Below are 18,858 nucleotides of genomic sequence, written 5' to 3' on the forward strand. Positions count from 1 at the left end.
TTTGCTGTTTAGCAGTTGGAGAGCTATTTAATGTATATGACTGTTTTAAAATGCAAATCTCTAATAAGGGGTGTGGACTAATAATTAGTTTCATGAATGGATACTTTTGGTACAACTCTGCGTTTGCATCTGTTCATGGCATGTATCTTACCAAAGAAACGAGGTCTGACCTCAACAGTTGTGCCAGTCAGCTGTACCACACCCTGCTCAAACAGGCTGGGAGCAGCTGATGTTCAAAGGACCTGTTTTGCATTTTGAAATGAGAACTATTGTTTGGATATGTGATATTAAAAGATCCTATTTCACTTGGAATATATTGTGCAACTTTTGGCACCAAAGTGTGAGCATGTTCCTGTGAGGTAAGCTTGCGTGGATGTCCCATAGATGCTGCGCTGAGGCAGCTCATGGGTGTCCTGTCGTACTGTGCTGAATTTGGTAACCCTCCACCCCCCCACCCCCCCTTTAGGTAGGGTAATCTGCCTGATGTAGGGTGCGTGTGGCCAGTTACCACAGAAAGACTGAAGTGTTGTAAGTCTAACCCTGCTGTAAGGTGTGCAGGTAGCTGTCTCAAATGCAAACTCCATATATTTGGGGCTTCCTGAGCAAATACTTCATTGTAATTGTGGAGTGCATGTGTAGTAAGCCCAGTTGTGTGTGCTGAAGGTAGCTATGTGCACATAGAGTTAATCCAGTCACTACAGAGCATGCTGCCTGTGTGTTGTGCTTTGGCTAGGCACTGTGTTTGCAGTAGGTCCATCTAGGGCTTCCCAAAATACAGCCTTACTGGTGTGCGTGTGTGTGTATACATACAAGGGCTGGGTGCATAGGAAGTAACTTGCACTGGGCTGCTATACACCAGGAAGTCCTGGGTGTGACCAGAGCACAACATGTAGTAATACCAGCTGTGTTGTGAGCATCGGTATGTCCACAAATCCCAGAAAACTGCAGAACGTGAGCAAGCTGCCCTCAGGAAATGGTTGGTGTGTGGGGGGAAAAAAAATGCATGGATGATAGCCCTACCCAAGTGCCAAATGTATCATGACGTGGGTGGATGTTCAAAGCTGTCAGGGGAGTAAGATACTTGATGATACTTGGATATAAACACAGTTAGAAAAAGGAATCTTGTACAGTAGTATAAACTGGGAATAGAAAGGCATATTTGGGAGCAAAAAGCCCTTAACAAGATGGTAGAAAGTCCCAGGGAGGCATAAGGAAAGCAGCTCGGTGCTTTCCAATCCTTCCTTTGGTAGTGCTGGTACTGCTCACTGCCGTGTGGCACAGACCAGCTCTGGGCCAAGCCTAGGATTCCCTCTTCTGGCTTGGGAGGGACTGCTGTTGATCCGCTCAAAAGGAGAGCAGAAAGCAAAAAGCCACATGTTGATTGCCAGGGCAGCAGTTTGGCACAGTTTAGTTGTTCTCCATGTCAATCAGGGCAAGCATTCCTCTTCCTTCCCACCCAAGCAAGAGCTAGTTTCACTTTCAGCTTTGAAGATACTCAGGCATGAGCACAAATAAAGGAAGGATTTCTGACTGCCTGTTGGCCCGTGAAATTTTAGGTGTACACAGCTTTCCGACTTGTGTCTTTTCATACACACCAACTTAGAGATTTCAATGAAAGCTGTTTGGTGTGTTAGCACAAAAAATGTGTTTTGAATTTGCACTGTCCCAGATGGGGGCACCTGGGCCATGCTAAGGTGGGGAAGCCTCTAGTCCTCAAAGGGCAGCTTTGAGTCAAACAGCTACAGATCTTTCACATTTGAACCCCAGAATAGGAGACTTGCTAAAAAATCCCCTGAGAGATTTTATATGATAGTGCAGCTGCCACTTTCCTCTTTGTAAATGCTGTTACTGAGCCAAGTTCAAATGTTTTTCGAAGTTGGTGTGGATGATTAATATTAGTCTTGGATTTGCATGGGGTTCCCTTTCCCCTGCCACTCCTTCCCCAAATCTCCTTGATTCTAGTGCAGAACCAGAAACTGCCAGTTGGGAGAAGGCTGCAGCTGACTGGAGAAGTGGTAGAACTTCAAGATAGTAACAAAAGTAAAGGCATGTCACCTGCATCAGTGCAGTGTGTACTAATTTGTTGCATCCAGGTTAAGAGTAGGTTGGTTGACTTCCCACCTATTTGTTACACTCAAACTCTAGTTACAGACAAAAAGAACTCACCGTATACACAAAGCTAAGAATTTATTGTTGGTCTAATTAAAGTTTTCAATCTAATCAAAGAATTATTATTAATCCAGTTATATAATTTAACTATAAGCATTAGCATCATTATACAGCTAAAGGATACATGCAAACTTTCTAGTATTTACTCCTTTCCCTGGTGTTATGCTCACCCTTCCACTGCTCCTTTGGGTCCTAAGGTCTGTGGCTTCAGCTGGAGGTAGGGAGAGTTTACAGTGAGCCCTTCATGGGGGGTACAATGTTCATGGCTTATTTCTCTTCAGTCTTGGGTTCATTGGTTCGCTGTTCCACATCCCATCCAAATGTACTGTATATGGAGTGTTTTGCATATGTTGGATACTTGTTCTTTGTTATCCCTAAAACTGGTTTTATCCAGCTCCCAGATACTCTAGCCAGTAATTGACTGCTGGTGAGTTGCTTACAGCATGGGGTCTGCAGTATCATTCTGTGAGAATGTATGCCTCTGCCTCTTCCCCCCCCCATTCTAGTATCTCATAGTCCATTCTTTGCAGAACTGCTTGTAACTTATAGAATCAGTGAATCATTGAAGCTGGAAGGCACCTCTGGAGATTGTCTAGTCCAACCTGCTTTGAGCAGGGTCACCTACAGCTGGTTGCTCAGAGCTGTGTCCAGTTGGGTTTTGAGTATCTCCAAGGATGGAGATTCTACAATCTCTCTGGGCAACCTGTTCCAGTGTTTGACCACCCTCCCAGGAAAAAAGCTTTTTTTCTTATGTTTTAATTGAATTTCTGGTATTTCAGTTTGTGCCCATTGCCTCTTGTCCTTTCACTGGATACCACTGGGAAGAGTCTGGTTCTGTCTCCTGTACTCCCCTGTCAGGTATTTATACACATTGTTAAGATCCCCCTGAGTTGTCTTCAGGCTGAACGGTCCCAGCTCTGTCGCTTCCCCTGTGACACATGCTCCAACCCCTTAATCATCTTCATGGTCCTTTGCTGGACTCACTCCAGTATGTCCACATCTCTCATGCTGGGAAGCTCAGAACTGGACCCAGCACTCCAGATGTAGCCTCACTAGTGCTGAGTAGAGGGGAAGGATCATCTCCCTTAACCTGCTGACAGTGCTCTGCCTAATGCAGCCCAGGATGCGCTTGGCCTTCTTTCCATGAGGGCACATTCCTGGCTCATGTCCAGCTTGTCCACCAGGACCCCCAGGTCTTTTACTGCCAAGCAACTTTCCAGCAGGTCAGCCTGCAACCTGTACTGGTGTACAGGGCTATTCCTCCCCAGGTGCAGGACTTTGCAATTCCCTGTGTTAAACTTCATGAGGTTCCCCTCAGCCCATTTCTTCAGCCTGTCCAGGTCCTTTTGAATGGTGGCGCAATGATCTGGTCCATCAGGCACTCCTCAGTTTTATATCATCTGCACATTGCTGAGGGTGCACTCTCTCCCACAGTTCAGGTCATTAATGAAGATGTTAAACAGTACTGGCTCCAGTTGTGACCCCTAGGGCACACTGCTGGTGACTGGCCTCCAGCTGGACATTGGGCCACTGATCACAACCCTTTGAATCTAGTAGGCCAGCCAGCTTTCAATCCACCTTACTGTCCACTTATTTAGTTCATACCTCATCAGTTTGTCTATGAGGATGTTATGGGAAATGGTGTCAAATGCTTTGCTGAAGTCAAGATAAACATCTGCTGCTCTCCCTTCATCTACTGAGCCAGTTGTTTCACTGTAGAAAGCTATTGGTTGGTCAGGCATGATTTCCACTTTGTAAATTCAGGCTGACTACTCCCAATTGCCTTCTTGTCCTTAATATACTTGGAAATGGTTTTCAGGAGGATTTGCTCTATTGCCTTCCCAGGGAGTGAGGTCAGGGTGACCAGCTTCTAGTTCCCCAGCTCTTCCTTCTTGGCCCTCTTAAAGATAGGAGTGGCATTTGCTTTCTTCCAGGCCTCAGGAGCCTTCCCTCAATTGCAGTCTTTCAAAGATAATCAAAAGTGGCCTTGCAATGACATTGGCCAGCTCCCTCAGCCCTCACGAGCACATTCCCTCAGGGCCAATGAACTCTCAATGAACTGTTTGTTCAGTTTGCTTAAGTGTTCTCTAACCTGATCCTCTTCCACTAAAGGTAAGTCTTCCTTGCTTCAGACTTTCCCACTGGTCTCAGGGGCCTGGGAATCCTGAAGGCCAGTCTTACCAATAAAGACCAAGGCAAAGAAGGCATCAAGTACTTTGATCTTTTTCCATGTACTTTGTCACCAGGTCCCCTGCCCCATTCAGCAGTGGACCCATGTTTTCCCTAGTCTTCCTTTTGCTACTGATATACCTGTAGAAGCCCTCCTTGTTACTCTTCATGTCCCTCACTAGTTTGAACTCCAAATGGGCTTTGGCTTTCCTAACCCTATCCCTGCATGCTCAAACAGTGTCTTTATATTCCTCCTGGGTCACCTGTCCCCACTTCTACCTCTTGTATGCTTTCTTTTAATGTCTGAGTTTTGCTTGTTCACCTATGCAGGCCTCCTGCCACTTACGCTTGACTTTCTGCATGTCAGCATGGACATTCTTGAGCCTGGAGGAGCTGATCTCAAAAATCCACCAGGTATCCTGGACCCCTCTTCTCTCCAGGGAATCCCATGGGATTCTTCCAAGCAGTTTCCTGAATCCTCTCCTGAAGTCCAGAGTTGTGATCCTGCTTTTTGCCTTGTTTCTTCCTCTCAGGATCCTGAATTCCTCCATCTCACGGCTACTGTAGCTAAGCCTGTTCTCAACCTTTGCATTCCCAAACATTTTTTTCCTGGGAGCAAACAGGGAGCATCTTTCCTTGTCAGCTCCTCGATCCCCTGTGTCAGAAAGTTACCATCAATGTACTCCAGAAGCCTCCTGGATTGCTTGCGCCCTGCTGTGTTTTCCCTTCAACAAATATCAGGGTGGTTCAAGTCCCCCATGAGGACCAGGACCTGTGAACATGAGGCTTCTTCCAGCTGTCAGAAGAAGGCCTCATCTTCTTCTTCCTGATCAGGCAATCTTTAGCAAACACTCACCACAACGTCACTCATGTTGTCCGCTCTCTAGTTCTGACCCAAAAGCTCTCAGCTGACTTCTCACCTATCCTTGGGCGTTGCCAAGGGATTCCCACTGCTCTCTCACATAATGGGCAATTCCCCGTCCTCACCTTTCTGGCCTATTCTTCCTTAAGAGCTTGTGTCCATCCACCACAACATACCATGCCTCTGTGATCCCAGTGAATCATAGCCCTACACCTGCATGCAGACCTCTGATTTCTCCTGTGTGTTCCCTACACTGTGTGCATCTGTACAGGCAGCCAGAGAGGTATCCAGTCATCTGGATTTCCCAGAAAACATGACAGCTTCCCCCAGGATGCTGTCCTCTTGGCACTTCCTTATCTGTGTGCATAAAATTGGGGCAGGCCCCCTTCTGCCCTGTTTTGTTGTTTTCAAGGTCTGTCCTGTCAACATTACCCTGCATCCTTGCTTGCCAACCCAGTCCACCATTTCCTCAATTGACTGTCAGTTGTCATAGCCCTCTCCTGTTGTTTCTAATTTAAAGTTTTCCTCACCGGGTTGGCCAGCCTTTGCCAGCTTGACAAAGATGCTTTTACCCAATTTGGTCAGGTGGATCCCATTTCTTCCTTGTAATCCTTGATCCTCAAAGAGGATCCCATGGTCATAAAAGCTGAATGCCTGTTGTTGACATCAGCTGTGTAACCAGTTGTCAACCAGCAGGACCCATCTGTTCACCCTCAAGTCCTTCCCCCTTACTAGTGGGATCGAAGAGAAAACAGCCATGGTCCCCTATGCCATTGGCTATTGCTTCCAGAGCCATGTAGTCATGCTTGATATGCTCCAGGTTTTCCCTTTATAATCATAAGTGCCCACAAGGAAGAGCAGCAGTGGGTAACAGTTTGAGGGCTGGACAAGCCTCAGCAGCCTCTCCAGCATTCCAGATCTGAGCCCCTGGCAAGCAGCAAGGTCAGGCTGGCAAATGGGAGCCTCTGTCCCCTGCAGCAGTGATTCTCCTATTAGTATCACTCATTGCTTCCTCCTGGTGCTGCTGTGTAGCTCAGGCTCAGCCTGTTTGGATGTTTCGTTGGACATGACTCCCAGCCCTACATCTGCTGCAAGGGCACTGAGCTTATACTGTAGTTGCAGAGGTGTAGGCAGAGCAGGAGGCTCCCTCCTGTTGCTAGAAGTCACAAGTTTCCAGCCTTCATCATCATGGGAATCTCCGTTTCCCATCTGGATAAGCTCAGATGCTGCCTGTGCCTTCTTTGGTGCAGGTGGGGGTTCAGGTTCTTGAAGCTGCAGGGTCTCGGAGAATACCCAGTCAATCTCTTTCTTGTCATCCCTGATACTGCACGGTCTGCTGACCTCCCCCACAGTTCCTTTCCTTGGTGACCCAGACCTTCCCCAGCACACACCTCCTGTGAGCCAGGAGCCCATCTCCCCCTGTACCGGCTGCAGCAGAGGCCTCAGGCAGCCCCACAGCCCCAGGCCTGCATGACTGCATCCTCTCTCAGGAGCTTGGGCTGAGTCAAGGCCTCTGATGTGCCAGGAGCATTTGCTCCAGGGGGGGTTCGAGAACTGTGCCCTGCAGTGTGTCACCACTGTTGCTGAGGACATGTATGCTGCCCCCCTTCCACACGCCTTTCTGCACAAACTGCTGTGTCAGTGGGCTGCTTCTATTAGCTGCACTCTGGGAGCTCCGTTCTAGGCCCAGAAATTATATAGGCCTCTCCCTAGCACCTGCTAACTATTAGTTATATAAATATACATAACAGTAAGTGTTGCACCACACAACTGTACATAAACTAAAACAATGCAGGTAACATTCATCTGGTCATTAGATAACTGTTACAGCTAAAACGTAGCTCCAGACAGGCCAAGACAAGCCCAGGCAAAACCTGGAGCTCAAGACTTGCGTTGTTCACATAATGCAGAACTTAGGGCCTGTTGCAAGCAGTGGCAGCACCACAACAAGGCCGGGGATGCGACATGTCAGTGACAGGCATTCCAGCTGCTGGTTCCTTTTCTAATACTTCTTCCGATCCTTCTTTGACACACACTTAGTTCTTCTGCAAGAAGCTTGACCTCCCATTTCCAAGACAGTCTTTTTATATTTGCACAGCTCATGTCATTGATTGTGCTGCTCCCAGTTCTGATTAAACTCAAGGTCTCTCTCACAGCCTCTTTAGAGAGTGATCTGTCCTGCAGCAGGTCTCATGTTGGAAGACAGCAGTGGTCAAAAGGGTCTACTCCTAATGACTGATTCTGCCTAAGCGTATGAAGTGGTCTTCTACCCTAAAATAAGCTTTTCTTTGAAGAACAGCAATATATTGGCCTGGCTGGGGAATGTTTGTTTCTACAGATGAGGGCAGTGAAGGATCCTCTTAGCTGCTGCCTTTGTACAACACAACCCTTGGGTAACTCCCAGTTTGCACAAGGAGCCATTTCCTCTCTCTGCTTGTCGAAACAGATCACAACTGAGACAGAGGCTAGACAAGCTCTGAAAGTGGGAGAGCACAACGGGCTCCGTCCACAGTGGCTTCAGCAGCAACTATTTGTAAGTCACTGTTGAAAAGCCACTGAGCTGCTTCATCAGCCTTGACAGGCACATTGCATACATTGGCATGTGCCTGACCCAACTTCGATCTGGAATTTTGTTTAGAAAAGTGGGGTTTTGATGATTTGCTTAAGTTGCCTTAGTTGCACCCCCTTAAAATAAGGTCTTGGTTGTAACTCCCCAGCAGCGATCATGCACACCATGGATGTTTGAAAGGGAAACCTGTTCTGTAACCAGTGCTGTGGGTAGCTCATGGGCAATGAGCCACGTCTCCTGTTGTTGCTCCCTGTTCTAGGCGGTGTGGTGGATTTACAGAAGGTGGAGGTATTACAGTTGGCACCATCTTCTGTAGCCATCTTTGAAGCTCTTCATAGCTCCTGGTAAAGCTGGCATGGCTCAAACTGTTATTTTTCCCCAGTGTGCAGAGTTCTGTTAGGCTCTGGCGCATCTTGGGAGTGGAGAGCCATGAGGGCCACAACCATGAGCTCTGTTGGTGTTTTGCCTCTCCCCATGCACCCGCTGTCACCAGGGCAAAATGAGGAATGAACAGGGAGTGACAGTGGCATTACAAGATGAATGCGCTTTGCCAGCCCCAGCTCCTCTGGCTGAGAAAGCACAGCTCCTGCTCTCCAGAACAGTGGTACAACTCTTAGTTATCTTGTGAGATGGGTTTATTTTAAGCTTTTCCTCAGCAGTGAGGAGAATTAATTTGGGAAGAGACACTTACCATCTTCTGATTTGAAATTTCACAGTCCTGGGGGGTGGGCTGGCTGGAGAGCTTGACTGATGCATCTGGTCAAATCATGGCCACCCTGTGACAGGACACTTTGACCCATCCCCAAGTTCTGCAAATAAGTGGAAATGTGTTTTATACAGCTCAGTGTTCCCCAGCCATATGTAAGTGGCTGAAATAAGTTCAAAAGATCAAGTACATGCTGGGGAGATGCTGGTTCTTTTGCTGCAAAGAGCATGTTGTGGAGTGTGAGATGTGTGTGATCCACCTATGAAAATGTCTCCCCTTGCTCATGCCACAGCCTCTGCTTGGCTGCAGCAGATGTGCCCTCCTCCTGCCTTCATTTCCGACAGCATTGGGGTACGTCATACCCTGAACAGTTGCACATAGTCCAGCAGGAACCTGTGTAGCCTTACAGAGGTTTTTAGCGCATTTGTACTGCTGCAGCTCTGGGCTTAGTGTGTGAGGGGTGGCAGGAGAGTGTGACTAATGCATTTCACTTCCCTGTTAGGCTCGGCCAGTTTCTTATTACGGAAGCTCATAGCTGGTTTTCTGCAATTCGGTAGGCTTGATAGCAGAGAACATGATTTTTCTTCCGAAGCAAATCTCTGTTCAGCACTGCAATAGGATGGGTAGTTAAAATTGGGAGGCTTATTTCCAGGGTGATTTTGTGGGTTTTTTTCTCCCCCTCTTTTCTATCAAATAAGGTGTGAAGACTAGAGTGTGGCACCAAAAGGAGCTCGCAATACAATGTCTCCCTGGTAAGCAAAGCTTTTGGAGCCATTCAAGGGATATCTCTCCAAGCCTGTTGACTGAAAGTCAGAGTAGCCTAAGGGCTGAGGAAGGGCATGGGTCTAAGGACACAGGCACTGCTGTGGCTTGTGACTGGACTCACCAGCTGGGTTAGAGCTACCAGGGGAAGTTAGAACCCCAAAATCATGAGTTTAAAAATTACAGACCTCAGGTGTTCTTCCATTTACTTGCTGTTTTCTCAGTCCCAGCTTGTACTGCAGGATTTCAAACCTCTTTTCTACCATCCATCTCCCCAGTGTTACCACAGTGAGAGAAGGTCCTTGCCTGTGACTTGGGAAAGTATGTCTAAAAGGGGTTCCACCTTGGTAAACTGCATATAATGTGCCAGGCCAGATGGACATCATGACTTCTCATCTTCTGCTGTTAGCTGAAGTTAGTTAGATGAAGGTCCTCCCTGCTGTTGTTTCTGCTGGGGAAGGAGCCTGGCAGGACATAGCAGCACCCTGCATCTTCCCAGCCTTGCGGAAGAATCAAACAGGGAGCGTAGCTCAGCACTCAGAAGCCAGCTTTTGGTCCACACTGGAATAGAGTAAGTACTTAAAACTAAGAAGTTTATCTCCCAGACAATTCAGTCTTTTCTGCCCTTCTCAGGGCAGCCTGCAGTGGTGAGCCCTGGGCTATGCTGAGCCTTAACTGGCTCCTTGTCTAAGCGAGGGACCCAGGAAGAGATGGGCATATCCTTCTCTTTCATTATTATTGCAAGTCTCTGTAATTGATATGACTCTAGGTATAGGGCAGAGCTCAGACTTTGCCGCCAGTGCACTGCCCACACTGTAATGGGTGAAATCAGCTTTTCTCATGAAGTAGAACAATTTTTTCAAAACTTTGAAAGGCAATAGCAGTGACTGAAAAAATTCCTCTTCAGGCTAAAAATGTAAAGATGGTTGGTGTTTAATATGTCCTTTACATACAATGGAGATAGGAGTTTAGAAACAAGGGATGATGATTCAAACAGTGTAGGAGTTGGAAACTTAGTCTATGCACATTCTCTTTACCATCTTAAAAAAAGTTTGAGAGAAAAAAACGTTTTGATTACAGTACTGTGAAAATTATAGCAATGTTAAGGACACAGTAGTTAAAAGACAGCTTCCTAGAGAGGAAGGGAATTCAGGACATAATGTATTAACTGCAGAAACAAAAAGCTTAGAACTGTTGGCACATCTTGGAGAAATAAATACAAATAATAATAATAAATTCAATAACACATTGCAGCATAAGAACTGGGCATAAAATATTTTTGAAATTTGGACACTTAAAAAAATTTTTTTTATTATTCTTTGTATGTTGAACCCTGTTGACACATACTGACAGACTTATCATGGTAGAAAAATATCATGAAAGGACAGAGTAACTTAGTATCTGTGCCCTTAGTTGGGTTGCTTTTTGGCCCTCATGTTGGACTCCTCCTTTATTTGCTCATCACACAAATACAAATTGTTTAATAGCTATATTTATTACATAGTGTGATTTAATGGTAAGTTGCTGTAAATATATAGGAACTTAAATGTAACATTAAGGATGATCTAACAAGGATTTTCTGTATGTTCTGCAGTCTATAAGAAGAACTTGAAAATAGCAGTGGCTTAAATCTTCCCTATGTCTGAGTAGGCTGCTACGTGTTTTTGCAGGATGTGCCTTCACTTAAGAAAACACAACCACCAAGCTGGCTGCATAGCACTTGAGAAGTAAGATGCTGCCTGAGGATCCTGAATCAATGAGGGAGACACCTGCTGTTTCCATGTTGGAAGTTTTGGGTTTTTTTTTTTTAGAATTGTGTATATTTAGAGACCTGCTGTGAAACATAAAAGCTTTCCAAGAATTCAGTTTTTTGTAGGCACACAAAACAGTCACACATAAAGAACATCTGAAACATTCATTAAAATACTGTCGCATCCCTCCGTCCGAGGACTGATGCGACCTGCACTGCTGGGGGCTCTAAGATGGTGGTGGCCAGGGAACGACGCAGGCGTTTGGTTCGCTGGGTCAGAATGGGAAAAATGAGCGGCTTGGCACTTGCCCAGTTGTCACCAGCGTGAGCTGCCCCAGGCCTCGGCACTGGCAGCAGGAGCCCGAGCGCCAGGCCAGGCTCGGGGTCAGCCCAGCACACTCGCTCTCCAGCCTGGCCTCTCGCCCCTGGCATGCGCCTCTCCTGGGGCCTGAGAGGGGGAACTGAGGACTACCCCCGCCAGGAGCCTGCCCGGCTCAGCTGGGCACGTTGCCTTCTGCCGCCTGGTCCCTGAGCACGGCGGCACGGAGAGGAGACCCGCTTGGAGGCGGCTCCCAGCCCGAGGGAGAGCAGGGCGCTGCCTTTCGGCGCCCCAGGGCCCGGCCGCGCCGCGGGGCGGCAGCCGCAGGACGCTCCCTGCCGCTAATGGGGGCTCCGGGCGGCGGCCCCCTGCCTTCGCCTCAGAGGCGGGCGGCGACCCTTGGCCGCCGGCCGTTGGGCGGTGCCGCGCGCGCCGTGAGCTGCGGAGCGAAGCCGCGCCCCCCCCCCCCCCCCCCCGGCCGCCTCTGCTCCGCGGCCGGGCCGGTGGCTACTGCGGAAATTTCTCGACGTCTTGCCGGGACCGGGTGTGGCGATGGTCTCTCCGTCGGCGAGCGGCAGCGGCGTGCCGCCAGGTCGCCGTGAGCCCCGTCATGACCAGCCGGGAGGAGGCCAAAAGCAGTGGCTGGGAGATATCACTCAGGATCTCCGAAATCATCTTGTTCATAAATTGTGAGTAGCTAATATCGAAATAATCTCCAGTTAGGTGACTTGCTGCCTCCGAGACCGGGGGGGGGGCGAAGTAGGAGGAAGCCCACCTACCAAAATCAAGGAGCTTTTTAAGAGTTGGTGTGAGCTTTTTAAGAGTTGTTGAGAAGAGAAAGCAGAAGTGTGAAAGATGGTATGTTCTTGCTTTCCTTGTCTTTAATGGAGCCGCCTGTGCTGGCTTGGGACTGTCGTACGGGAAGTGTCCCACGTTGTGTTGAGGCCATCAATGTGGGGAGGGTGTCTGCAGGGAAGAGGAGCAGCCACTTGCTCCCTGCTTTGTTTTTGAATCACTTGTGCTGGTGCCCATGTCCTGCTTTGGAGCCATCTTAACCGCTTGCCTGCTTTGTCTTCAGAGTGCAAGCCATATTTCCTACTCCTGACCCTGCAGCTCTGAAGGATCGGCGTATGGAGAACCTGGTGGCATATGCTCGGAAAGTGGAAGGAGATATGTATGAATCGGCAAATAGCAGGGTGAGAGGCCATCATCTCTCTCTCCCCCCATGCTGCAGAGCTTCTGCTTTACTTCCCTCGAGAAGAGTTTGTCCGGGGGGTTGTGGGAGGAGTGCAGAACTACAAACTGAAGAGTTTCTGTGGGAATGATGATGTGGTTGGGGAGGAGAAGGAGAGAAAAGTCTAGATGAGAGTGCCAGGCTGAGGGGTGTTGTAGAAGGGGTTGCTGGTTTGGGCCTAGGAAGCAGGCAGCTGCAGGCTTGTGCCTGGGCATGCCAGGAGTGGGGGCGGTGTCTGTGCTGGCGTGCTGTGCCTGAGACTTCTCGGGGTGTCCTGAAGGCAGCGTGAAGCTCTTCATTGTGGTTCTCTCTAAGGAGTGTTGGACACAAGAAGGAAAACTTGCAGAGGTGCCCTAATGGTTGTTCCAGAAACGCCCTGAACTGTGTCCGTTTTCACCCCCCAGTCTCCCCAGCAGTGCCTGGCACGGGAGAGCCAACCTTACCCAACCGAAAAAGTGTGTGTGGAAGGATGTTTTCCAGCCCGGGTTTTGATCACGGTGCTGGTTGCCTTTTGCTTGTTTTATGTCTGGTCTGCTCTCCTGACTTGTGTTCCTGCCCAACAGGCAGAGTACTATCACTTGCTAGCTGAGAAGATCTATAAGATTCAGAAGGAATTAGAAGAAAAACGAAGGACCAGGCTGCAGAAGCAAAGCATGATACCAAATGCACCGGGTATGCCGCAGGCTGCCATGAATCAAGGGCCCACCATGGGACAGCCCCAGCCAGGGATGTCTGCAAGTAAGAACAGTTGGGTTACTTTCTACTTGGTGCAGGATAATCCTGTGCTGTCAGGATGGTGACCATTTCTCTCTTCTCATATCACAGGTACCTTTGTAAAATTACAGTCTTCCAAAAGTTAAACAGAACTCTTTTTTTCTAATTTCTTCTGATTGCTTTTTGGTTTGCTGAGCTGTTTTACCTCTATTCCCTTTTCGAAGAACAGTCTTGTGAAAATATGATCAAGAGTTATAAGTCTATACATATTTTTTTCTTCAAAATGGCTGCCTTCCCCAGTGCTGATGACCGGAATGAAGCCTATGTGATGGTTGTTGTTTTCTTACCAAATCTGCATAGGAAGTGAGAAAAAAATACATTACTAAAACTGTGTACCGCTTCCTACTACACTGAAGAACAGGGAAGACTGCCTGGTGGCCAGAATAGCTGCTGCTTCTTGGTGCTGGAAGTGAATCTTGGCTCATGGATTATCAGGAGTCTTATGGGCTCTTTGAAATGAGAGACGATGGAGAACTAAGGAGACTCCAGAGCTGGCAGTGGGTGAATTTATAAAGCCTGGAGACCTGGAGTGTGAGCTACTGGGACAGCTGCAGTAGAAAAGCACAAAGAGCCAGTGTCCCAGTGCTCCCGCAGGAAGTTGTGGTGCTTGGGGACAGAGCTGGTGCCGAGGTACAAAAAACTTCTCCAGCTTTACAACTTTGAGCTGAGCACCTGTGTCCAGCTCTGAGAAAGCAGTCTGGCCTCTGCCCTGAAAGAACAATCATTTTATCATGTACTCCTGTGCTTTGGATCCCACAGCAGCCTTTTATAATGGTCTTTCTAAAACTTCTACTCCATCTAGATGGCATCAAAGCAGAGGAGAACAGGTACAGGGCATCAGTAGGGAAGAAGACAGAGAAATGGAAGTCTGATCTAAGTCCTGGGTTTTGGTTTCTTGAGATTTTCTTGAGGGTACTGTTGTATCCCTAAAGAAAGGTGCTGGCTTTACAAATATACAGTGTTGCTAAGACAGTGAGATGCAAAACCAGACCTCCTGGTAGCACCACACACTGGGGAGAGTGGTCTTGTACCATCTGACTTTACAGTCATCTTTCCATTATTTGACAATAGATAAAGGGCTGGTTCAAGAAACAGAAATTTAGCTTTATGGAGCAGATTAATGCATTCTGATTAAAAGAAGTCTGAGGAGCTCCTGGGCCAAGACTTTATACAAGCAGAACTGGTGCAATGCCAGAGCTGCACCCATAGCTCTCCACTGATGCTGCCACAGTGGAACTGGCGCTGGGGCCAAGTCCAAGATCTGTGGAGGCCGGGAAGGAGTGCCAGGAATGTACTGCACCACTGGGAGGGCTTCAGAGTGGTGGAGAGAGGTGAGGACGGGGGTGTCAAACTTACTCCTCAGAGATGGGGAGAATTGGACAGAATTGCTGGACAGGTGGCAACTGCCATCAAGAAACATTACAAATAATGTTACATAAAAAAGTTTTTCTCATTAATGAAAATATATTCCTTAATCCAATTTTCATTTTATTAAAATGAAATTATTTAAATAAAATTATTTATTGAAAAGGTTTATTAAAAACAGCAACAACATATGAACAGCCATGAGGTGGGGACTGCTTTAGGCTATGTTGTGTTAACATAATACTGATTTTTGCTTAAGCTTTCAGGAAGCCTTAAGCCAGCCTGTCTGTGACCTAAGGGAACAGTTCTGCTTTTTCAGCTCTGGGAAGCAGGGGATACACATTAGCAATAGCACATAATATGTTGCACGAAAGATTATTGCAATAGAAAGATTTAATGAACCTTTAATTTGGTATCTGTGTCTTATCTGGAAACATCTTTGTTGCCCATCCATGCAGTGTACTGTCTGTAGCAGTATTTGCAAGAGAATAGCATTCTTTATAATTTGCTTCTGTATCAATGTGTTAAATATTTTAAAAGCAGTATTCTGTTTCTTAACAGCTCTGGAGGATTGTTTGAGAGACCTGAACCTGGAGGATCACTGACACGGCTGAAATCTGCCAATCAAGTTGCATGCAGCAGGATTTGAGAGGTCACTGCTACCCTCAATCTGTAATTAGGATATTGCCCCAATCACTACTCAGAATACTCCGTGTGGTTAGCACTGATAATGACTCTCCTTTGCTAATAAAATGACAGGCTGCAGCCTCATTTTAGAGCCCTTGGATTGTCTGAAACAGCAATCCATATAGGTCTACAACATACATAAGGCTTTGAACTAAGCTTCTTCTTGCTACTTGACTTTAGGCTGTAACTAACACTTCAGTATATGTGCAAGACAGGAACTGTGCATGTTTCACACATTTGTTTAGCTACTCACTACAAAATCTGTACAGAGCAGAAATGTTCAATACAGACATTTATTTACTTACTTTTTACAGTGTGAACAGAATGAAGGTGATAACAACAACAAAAAAGGAGTAGAATGGGAAGTAGAACCAACTCCATGGAACACAGCTTTTTCTTAAAAGAGAATGATTGCCAGAAACATACTGAGAGACGCTTGCTTCTTGGCTGTTCTTGAGAGTGAGCTGGGGTGAGGGATGACCACAGTAGTTTCCTGTGGAGCAAAAAAAAAAGCTAAGAGGGACAGAAGCCATTGTACTATAAAGAAGCTATGATATAAATGCATACAAATTTTAAAACCAATTGCACAGTACAGTAAGCACTTCAAAAGCTCTGTTGCATAAGGAATGCTTTCTTTGACAAATAAAATATCTATTTATGTATGAAATCTCTGAAATTGGTCATTTGAGGACATGGGGAGCAGCATAACACATGTAGATCATTTACTATGTGGTGCTTTAACACAACAGCTTTGGCATTGCTCTGGGCTTTCATTTCCTAATGCAGACATGGGCTCCACCGCAGGGTCATTAAACATGCAGATCCACCAAAGGGAAGAAAATGATGTAAGCCCAGCTGCCTGCTAAGAAGAGGTGACTGTTTTATGAAGTATCAAAGAAGGCATAACCTGTGCAACTCAAATGCCATCCACCCTTGGCTCACTCCTAAAGCATGGCAGGTCCAATTCTAGGGAGATTTTAATTCATGTTTTCTGATGGTGTGGGGCAGAGCCAGATAGGAGTGAATGAGGCAAGTTATCTGCCTTCTGCACTCAACTTGGCTGTCAGGTTTTACCGGGAACCCCTGACAGTTCCCTGGTCTGAGTGACATGCTGATTGTGGCCCTAGTGTGGGGGACAGGGACAAAGTTGCTAATGTGGCATTAAGTATGTGCTATGCCAAAGGCTCCACATGTTCCTAGAGGAAATGTGCAAAGAGCAGTGGGACAGTTGAGAGACTTGCAGCTGCTGGAACCCCTTTAATCCTCTGCTGAGCAGGCCATGGGGATGCAGTCAGGCTGCACTTGACAGCGTGCACTGCTCAGGGACGGGCCCCAGCCATGCTGCGCTGGGGACTGTGCAGCAGGATGCACTGCGTGGTACTTGAGAGCACTTGTGCTAGTACTTGTATGCATGTCACATTCGTTTTCAGGGCTTGGTTGAGGATTGTTTATTTTTACCAAAGGAAGGGTCAATTTAAATGTAAATCACAGTCACTCTGCCCAAGGGATGTGGAGTGCTGTAGCAGTGACCTCGGAAGATTGCTTTTTGGTTTCTGATACTTTAATACAACAATCTAGCATAGCTGCAGATTCAGACTCAAGAAAATATGTAAAGACTGAAGCACAGACAGACCAAACTCCCAACTGAATTTGCACTTGTAACCCTCCTATTTTCCCTAACTCACCAATGACGGAAAAAGGATGGTATCCACCCTCCTGATTTTTCCTTTCTCCTCCTGCCATTGATCCATACAACCTTTCTTTTTTTCTCATTTCCTTTCACTCCCATCCCTCTGTCAGTCTACCAGAAAATTTGTGACAATTTTAAACTTGGATCCAATCTAACATTTAGTTCTTTCCCCATCTTGCCTTGTGCTGTGCAGCTCCATTCCTCCCATATGTAAATAAACACTTGCCCAGTTGTTACCAGGGGCCTCAGACAAGAATGCACCCAAGGACACAGTTCTCGCAACTGTGACTGGTACGTCCTGAAGGAGTACAGATAAACCAGCAGAAGCCAGTTGAAACCAAGATAAGGAACTAGACAGCTTTTGCAAACAAAGAGGTGAGTCAAGCCAAGACCATATATGGAAGAGGAGCTCAAAGTTCATGGAAAGACACTAAGAGGCACCTCTTAAGCAACCACTAGGGACCACCAGAGGCCCCATAGAAGCCCCTCGGAGACTCAGGACTCCATGCATAATGACTATGCAAATATGATAATTAGTTCCAGGAAATAGAATGAATATGTATAATCATTCCAGGAAATTTAATGCATATGTATGTAACGGAGCAATATGAACTTTGGCTGATGCAACATACGGCATGCACGTTGGGTGGAGCGATCCCCCGTGAATCCGGCGCTGTAATAAAGAGAATGCCTGCTTCTTAATGCTACATTGGTGTTAAGGAGTTTTACTCCCGATTTCAGTGACACAGTTATCAAAATTTCTAGGAAAGCTTGTGCATCCTCAGTTGTGTTTCAGGCACTGAACTCTAGCTGTTCATCTGCACAGATATGCCCTGCTGCTGGAGCTCACTATTTTTCAAGAATGCTACATTTGCATCCATATTACAGTGGTTACTGGGCATTAAATCTGTTTGTGGGGCTTGAAGTTCTAGGTTCTGAGGGTTTTGTGGATTGGGGTTTTTCCTTTTTTTGCAAAAGCTTCTGGGACTGGCTGACAGTGACAAATACATTGTGGTTTTGTGCAAAAACATGTTGAGCTTGCAGCATGACTTCATCTAGACAGAGACTATACAATATAATGTCTCAAGTCAATACACTATGTAATTTAGTCATATAAATCTATCACTGATTTGAGATGTCACAAGCAGGAGGCAAGGGAATGAATGAACAGTACCAAGAGCATAGTCGGCCAGTGGGGGAACTGCAGTGAGCCACCAGGCCTGCCACCCTTCATTCCATACATACAGTAAATACCTTAATTTCCTTCACCTGAATAGTCCTTCTTCCAACAGTTAAAAGAATGATCCAAGTCAACTTGGCACAGGCCCTTGACAGATTCACTGGGTGCTAGTGACTTTCCAGGTACTTCAGCAGCCTTCATTTAACCCCAGCTTTCCTCCATAGCGCATGCGGTAATCTTCATCTAAATGTCATGTTGCTAGCTCCCTATGCCGTGATCACAAGCCTCCGTCGGATTCTCTCCCGGAGACTCAATTTGCCATTAGCAATGAGTAAATCTGAAAAAAGGCTTCTGTATTTATTTCCAGTTATTGTGCGTGACTGCTAGGCAAGTACTAATGCTGTCTGTACTATACTGTAACTGTACTACTATCATGGACTCCGGAATTCTTCCTCTATTCTTGCTTTAGCATCAGACAAGTAGCAGAAATGTATTTTTCAGTCACTGTTTCACTGACGCAGTGCTCCTGCCTTTGCGGGAGCAAAGATCTTAGGTGGGGCAAGATCTGAATAGCCACAACCTGATGTACTGTAGTCTCTAATTCGGAGACTTTCATAATGAA

The 18,858-nt window shown here is 46.7% G+C and overlaps 1 protein-coding gene across 2 annotated transcripts; it reads left to right on the forward strand.

Annotated features, from left to right (window-relative positions):
* Positions 1-11,788: 11,788 nt before the first annotated feature.
* Positions 11,789-16,033, forward strand: LOC106488986 (histone acetyltransferase p300-like). 2 transcript variants are annotated; one of them, XM_067310502.1, is made up of 5 exons: positions 11,789-11,995; positions 12,385-12,502; positions 13,104-13,278; positions 15,241-15,331; positions 15,681-16,033. In XM_067310502.1, exons 1-4 carry the CDS (start codon positions 11,859-11,861, stop codon positions 15,282-15,284), a joined length of 474 nt encoding a protein of 157 aa, XP_067166603.1. In that variant the 5' UTR covers positions 11,789-11,858; the 3' UTR covers positions 15,285-15,331; positions 15,681-16,033. The 2 variants fall into 2 exon arrangements, with proteins under 2 accessions (XP_067166603.1, XP_013803556.2); XM_013948102.2 differs by having other exon boundaries at positions 15,241-16,033.
* The last annotated feature ends 2,825 nt before the right edge of the window (positions 16,034-18,858 follow it).

Source organism: Apteryx mantelli, chromosome 1 (genome assembly GCF_036417845.1).
Source record: "Apteryx mantelli isolate bAptMan1 chromosome 1, bAptMan1.hap1, whole genome shotgun sequence".
NCBI classification, from domain to species: Eukaryota; Metazoa; Chordata; class Aves; order Apterygiformes; family Apterygidae; genus Apteryx; species Apteryx mantelli.